General features: G+C 36.8%; 1 protein-coding gene across 1 annotated transcript; it reads left to right on the top strand.

Annotated features, from left to right (window-relative positions):
• The first annotated feature begins 827 nt into the window (after positions 1–827).
• LOC112574205 (tubulin polyglutamylase TTLL6-like) lies at positions 828–7,356 on the top strand. Its single transcript, XM_025255101.1, is given in 3 exon segments — positions 828–1,636; positions 2,245–2,615; positions 2,617–7,356. Coding segments are annotated over 2 exon segments (1,575 nt in total). The 5' UTR covers positions 828–1,636; positions 2,245–2,330; the 3' UTR covers positions 3,907–7,356.
• Positions 7,357–7,576: the final 220 nt, after the last annotated feature.

Raw genomic sequence — 7,576 nt, 5'->3', positions numbered from 1 at the left:
GGGACGAGAGACCCAACCTTCTTCTATCATAAACGCCACCTCTTGGGGTCAGACGTTGTACACAACTCGGCGCTGCCTCTTGGGGACGAGCGACCACAACATTTCTGGGTCAAATACTCCAGGACAAAATTAACTCCAAACAACTCCATAGCATCTGCCAGGCCCATCACTCCGACGACGACGACGACGACGACGACGACGACAACAATTACTACTAATACATATCTATATCTTTAAAAGAATATAAGATAAAGTCAACATACATACAAAAACTCCGACACACACACACAAATGAACAACAACACCTTTCTCGGAAGACTCAGCCTCCACCTCCCTACAGGTACTATCCCCCAACTTGCCGTGTCTCCTTGGAAAGTGAAGCGTTGGCTGGCGACAGTTAATAGATTGTCTTCTCTTTTTCTCTGTCACTATCTTTAAAAAAAAAAAAAAAACAACCTTTAACTTATACTCACTTAACAGGTGTGGCTCACCCAACTCACCCCACCCTAAGGGGGACATAAAGACATAATCGAGCTTATGTCTCCAATGAAACAAGAGATGACAGAAGAAGATGAGCAAGAATTTGGAAAAAAAAAAAACCACCATGGAGATAGTGGTGGTGGTGGTCGACAACACTAGATTAACTGCATAGAAATTTTACAAAAATTTCAGTCTCTTGATAACACGGGGTAGATAACGGCTGATTTAATTGATGATAACAGCCATGAAGCTCTAACTTGTACTTTGTTGAACAACAAGCGGAGCAACTGCTTAACGCGGATTCCGTTTGCAAATTGGTCAGAGTTGCCTCCCGTATTCTTAGGCATCTTTGGATTTAAACAAAGGCATATACATTACTTAAGGAAATCAACCCGGATTTTTACACCAAAATAGTAGCGTCAGGATATATGAAACCAGTTCCATGCACCACAGACGATGACTGTCCCAACTTGCATAACTTAGATATCTACTCAAGATATGGTTCGGCTGCTCAGCGAAGGGGAAGCAATCTTATTGCTGACTGTGGTTGCATTTTGAGTTTAGCGAAGAACAGGTTTAGACTTTTAGAACTTTCTTTTCGCGTTTTATCTGTATGCCATGTTCCCGTAAAAATGTTAGTACTTCACGTGTGTATGAAGGACTTGCTTGCCAGACCAGAAGAAGTTTATGAAAGATAATTGTTGAGCTTATCTGGACTTGACGGCATGAGCTCAGACGATGTTACGTGAGATGAAAGTTGTGATGAAGAAACCTGCTGTCTACTTTGTTGGTGTTTTCACTATTTCCTAAAAGATGAGAGATGACGATGTGGAAATCCGAAAACAGGTATAGACCTAGGAGACAACTGTACGTGCTTGGTAAGCTGGTACGAAACCGCACGGTAAACGAAGAGACTTCCTTGACAGGTGTCAATGCTGATGGACCAGGATGCGGCGGCGAGATAAAACAAAATATGCGACTCCCCTTTCCTGCCCGCTCACAAAGGGGAGGTTGGTATTGCATTTGAATAGATCTCCACCAGGCCCTGCTGTCACAAGCCCCGCCTGAACGGTGTGCTGCGTCATTGTATTCAGGCCTGCTGCATAGTTTATCAGCGGTCATCTCATCACAAGGTTTTTGTTTTTGAATTTTGCAGGTGAGTCAGGTTTTATTCTAACCTTGCAACTTTCTTTGTTACATCATTGCTGATGGACCATATGCTCTAAGCCACAATACCTGATTAGAGCTTATAAGGAATTGTCCAGCAGAAAACAAATGTGGAAAGCAAATGTAGCAGCTAGCCTGTCTGAAAATAAACGTGCTTCTTAACTAGATATATAAGGTTTGATCATTAATCAGTGGTAAAGAAGCTTTGGGGCAAACTCCATGCTGACAGTGTAAAATTGTGGTTTGCCATAACAACCTAATCACCATTTTCAGGGATAATCAATAATAAAAAGTGGGGATTTTGATATTTTGGAAAGTATAAAGTGAATTTTGTTCAAAGAAATGAAACCTTATATCTGTATTTTTATATTTAATTTCAGTTTTAAATTTTAGTAGATTTTATTTGTGACAACTTAGAGAAGACATAGTTATGAACAACATTGTTTGGAGCTTTGAAGTTACGTATAAATATGTTGTGAGAGGACAAAACAAAATTAATGTATTTTATAATTTCTGGGGTCTAGGACACTTGTAGGTTTATATATGTGTAACTTTTTAGAAGTCAATAGCTTCACCAATTTATTAAATTTGTTGCAGATTATTCTTTTGAGAGTGGATTGACTTATTAGTCAGGTGATGCTGAACAACTTTTTATAGGACAGAAAAAGGAAATTTATCTGAATATGAATAATTCCAACAGGTACCATTTACTGGAATCAGGCAATCGACAGTTGCTGAAACCCAGGATGAGGTCACCAAGCAAGATGATGTATTTGTCCTTGTTCATTCTGGTCACTGGAGTCACTCTTTGTGCACTGAACATTTACCAGCTGCACAGAATCAAGGAAGACCACATGTTTCATCATGCTGCTGGCCCCATAGTGGAAGGGAGTAATGATGAAAATAAGCAGAAATCAGAAAAGCCTATTGCATGGGTTGCTGGTAAAAATCTTCACACAGGGTACTTGAAAACATGTCTTTGATGTCCTCAGTCATGTGGGATTTGTCACTGGGGACTACACAGCTGATTGGTCATTGCTGTGGTCACATGATTACCCTTTCAAAACATTTGCTCCACAGTTGTCCAGTCTGAAGCCATACCAAAAGATTAATCATTTCCCAGGGTCTGGTTATATCACCAATAAAGTTAGTTTAGCCACAAGCACTATGAAATTCATTCCCAGAGCCTTCAAACTTCCAGAAGATAGAGATAAGTTTCTGTCTTTCAGCCAGGATCATCCAGAAGTGATGTGGGTGCAGAAAAGCAACACTCATCGTGGTATTCAGATCAGGAACACATCTGACCTTGACCTGAAAAAAGAAGGGTCGTTTATACAGGAGTATGTCAGTAAACCTTTCCTTATTGACAAGCACAAGTTTGATATTGGAGTGTACACCATTCTGACATCCATCAACCCCTTAAGAGTATATATAGTAGAAGGTGACATCCTGTTTCGATTTTGCCCACAAGAGTACTACCCTTTTGATCCCCAAAATCGTGATAAGTACGTGGTTGGAGATGACTATCTGCCCATGTGGAAAGTCTCATCTTTGAAAGACATACATCAAAGACATGGATTTTCTTTCAAAGATACATTCAATATCTATATGAAATCAAAAGGCTTGGACTATGAAAAGGTGTGGAGAGATATTCGATCTGCTATTGCTACTGTCTACCTTGAGAAGGAAAGCAAACTTATTGAATCAGCATTGGCATATCTAGACACCAATAACTTTTTTGAAATGGTGCGTTTTGACTTTGTGCTGGATGAGGCTCTTAATGTGTTTCTTATGGAAGCCAACATGTCTCCAAATCTTTCTTCATCCCATTTTCCACCAAACAAGCGTCTGTATGAACATGTGATCTTTAATGTGCTTGGTTTGATTGGCTTGACACATTGGATGTCATCTAAACAGGTTAATTATGAAGATGAAATGCGGGTTTCTTCAGCAGATGTTAATGTATTTCCAGAGGTTTGCACAAATAGTACTTGTGCTAGTTCTTGCATGGACATACTTTGCAGACTGTGTAAGCACTGCCGAACACATTCTGTAGAGAAGACATTAAAAATTGCTTATCTTGAGCATGTCCAACAAGGATCATGCAGAAGAATTTTTCCACCAGCTTTAAACAGGTCTGAAGTTTTGGCTTGGAATCCCAAATCCTCGTGGCCAGGAACCGAAGAATTGACAGAGAGCAACAAATTGATGTATCTCTGGTTTTTGGGAATGTGTCACAAGGATCTATCATGGTGTTAGAGGGATATCTCAAAGAGGCCAAACATGATGCCAGCAAATGACACTTGAAGAAGATTCTTTGTGAGTTTTGTGGCATAAGCAGTAAGATTCTGATTCTGGCTATTATCTATGCACTTGATCATTACACTTTTTAAAAATCTTGGCACAATATTGTTTTGGCAGTGCTTGCAGGGATGGAAGTCAGTAACTTGATGTTAGTTTCTATTAAGCTGACAGATGAAACTTTATACTACATGCAACATTTAGTTTGGTGGGATATTGATATTTTGATGACTAAATTCACATTTTGATCTTCGTGCGCAGTGACCATTCAGCCACTACTGGAATTATGTAAATTTTAGAAGTAAGCTTTTTCTTTTCAAACTCTGATTAGGATATAGCGGGCAAAGGAGCATATTTTTTCTCCCATCTTTCCCTTAAGTTTTGCTGAAAAAAGTTTAAGATCTCTCCAATATACCTAAGAATCTTCCATCATTACCTGCCAAAAATGTAGAGGATTAATGTTTTATCACCATCCTGCCTTTGTTTCATTATTATCCTGCCATTCATCATCATCATCATCATTGTCATCAACTTTTATCAGGTGTGAGGTCTGCCATTAACAGTATCATTTTTGCTATCACATTTTTACATTTGTTCAGTTGATCAACATTTGGAATAGGTTTAAGATATGCAATATAACCAACTAAAGGGGCTCCCCAAATCACTGGAAAACTACCACTCAGCAGAATCTTGTCTCTGTCGTCCTTGTCCCGTTTATTTTGAAAGCTGAAAATGTCGTCCTTGAACAATTCAGTCTCATAAAAGGAGATCGCAGTTTGCTTTATGCCTACTGCAGGAACTAATATCTTAGTCATGGGCAGTATGCCTGCATAGCTAATGAGTCTGCGACAAAGTTAATAATTACCTGTTAAGATCCATGTATACTGTCTCTCTTTTTTTCCCTCTTTCTTACTCCTCCTGCATCTCATGTTCTTCCTACTTGCACACATGGGCATAAGAATTATACATGTGAGAATACTGCATTACTTTATTATTATTTGTATGCATATTACCTATGTTCATTTCCTTGTAATTTATAGTTCAGAATTGTGTGCTTAAGTTTTTGAAAATTGCTTTTTAAAATCATTATGATGGACATAATACTCTTTCATGTGATTCTTGCATTTCTTTGTAAGGCTCATAATTTTGTACTTAGGATGAAAAATGTTCAGTGATCAAATCTTTAAAATCAAAGTCTTTGGAGATGTGATATTGCAATATATATGTACCTATATGCAGCTTTTTATAATCACAAACAACAATTTTATGAAGCTCGTTTGTGTGCATGGTAGTTCTATACCATGTCTTGGTAAATGCCCTTTGTTTTGAGTGTAGCTGTTCATCACAGAACATTAGATTGTGCAATATTAGATTTTTGTTGGATTTTTTAAAAAGCATAGAAATGATCTGTAGACAGGAGTTTGAATGATTGTATTATCAGAGGCAACCATCCAGTTAAAAAACTATCCAAAATAAACTGCCTATCAAAGGGTTTATGTCCTCAAACACAGTAGACAATTTTTCGAGGTAACAACCCATAGTTTTCAGGCTATTAAAAATGAATTTGTGTAGTTCTACTTATCCATATACTTTATAGCACTGTTCATAACTGTGCTGGTTGATTGCTGCTGTTAATATTGCTTAATCACTTTAGTCAGCTCTTATCTGGTGACCTGTTAATGTCATACAAAGACCATAGATACCTTAACCATCCACTTGGTATCATGTAAAAAAACGTAAAAAATTTTGGTAGTTATTTTCTTATTCACTCCCTGCTATTTGAAATAACTGAGATTTCTTGCACCAGTCCTTCAATAGTGCATCAGTGTCATGTTATTGACAATCAAGTTTTGTCTTAGAAGACATTCCTTCCATTCTTCCAATAACTTTCCAAATACATAATAACCAGATTTGTCTACCTTCTCATTCTCACATTTTCATGCATGTTTTATATTCATGTGCTATATATTTCAGACTTTTATTAACTCCTGTTGCAGAGTTGTTTGCCGTTCTTGTTATTGTGCCATAAAGGAGAAGTATATTTTACATTAATATAATGAAATAACTTTTGTGCTAGTATACATACATCTACAAAAGAAATGTTACAACATTGTGAACAAAAACTGTTGATAGTCTTTCATTTTAAGTACACAGGCCTTTTACTTTCTGCACTATGCATACTTTAGTCAGTTTTTGCTAACGCAAAGCCTCAAGTGCCTGGTGTTCACCTGAACAATGTGCATACTAAGTACATGCTCATGCTGGTTTTTCCAGTAGTAATGTTTAAAAGCCATCCTTTTATGGACAGTTTGAAAGGCCAGCAATGCTGGTGATGGTGGTACTGGTGTTATAAATTGTTAAAAGGGCCATAATCCACCAGCATGACTGCATTTACATATCTTTTCCTTTTTGAGTGGTGGAAGGGGTGGTGGTGGTTAAAGTGGTTCTTTTTACTTTTATTCAATTCTTATGCGAAAAGAGTTTGCCTTTTGGTTCCTTCTTTGTTCTTGGAGGGTCTTCTGATGAGTACTGCAGACTGGAACCTATAGTTCTTCCATTATCCTTTATAACTCCTTATACCTTGTATCACAATGCTAGTTCAATCCTAACGTTGAAAGATGCTTCAACCAACATTCTGAGAAACACAATCTCTTACTTTTCTCCTGCCTCCTCTGTATATCTCAGTGCGTGTAAAGTCAAACTTTGGTTACTGTTCAGGGATGTTTATCCCCTAAACTTGCAGTACACTTACATTACTACATGGTGGCTCACATGAAATTTTCCTGAGAAATGGTTTTATGGTACAACAAATGATGCATAAGAGCTCCATTTATATTAGTGAAAAATCTTGTGGTGTTGTGAGGTCATTTTCAAGAAATCGAATCTACTTAATAATTAGTCTAATTATTAGATCAACTTTTTATGAATATGGTTATTTTGTGGTCTCGAAGGTCCTGATATTTCTTTGGAAAATATAAAATTTAAGAGAAAAATGTTTTAATTCCTTTTATTGCCTATGTGACTTTTTGTGTTTCATATTTTAGAAGATGTGAGCATCTTGATTTTGCTTTTGCTGTGTTGTAACTTGTAAGCATTATTTTATTTAGCGTGTGTACATGGTTCTTACTTCATATGTGTTCATTGATCCATTTCTTGATTACAAGAGCATATTATCTGGTGAAATAATGTGAAGTTAACATATGTAGATTTAAAAATCTCCATATCAGATTCATATTGTGAAGATTTTCATTATACTCCAACTAGATATTTGGTGTTTAGAGCCTATTGTAGACCTAGTTTTTACTTTGTTACTTAGATGACTTGATTTATTTTTAAATGCATCTTGTCATAATTTATATTGCTAAATCTTTACAGGTTTGAGCTGAAATAAAGGAATATTTTACTGAAGACTTGAATTTGTTTTTTTTAACTTCTTGATCCTTTGAGAGGGTGCAGCTATAATTCAGACAATAACCATAATCTAGTAAAACGTAATAATAATTTTAACTAGCAGTCATTAATTAAATGTTAACCCCTGCAATATAAAAAGAGTTTTTACTGTTAGTTTTCTATCAGTTCACATCATGTCACACTATAGTTTCGCATGCAGAGCTAGAAAATGTTTCAG

The sequence above is a fragment of the Pomacea canaliculata genome, linkage group LG10 (assembly GCF_003073045.1).
Source record: "Pomacea canaliculata isolate SZHN2017 linkage group LG10, ASM307304v1, whole genome shotgun sequence".
NCBI classification, from domain to species: domain Eukaryota; kingdom Metazoa; phylum Mollusca; class Gastropoda; order Architaenioglossa; family Ampullariidae; genus Pomacea; species Pomacea canaliculata.
This window is presented reverse-complemented; position numbering and strand designations above follow the sequence as displayed.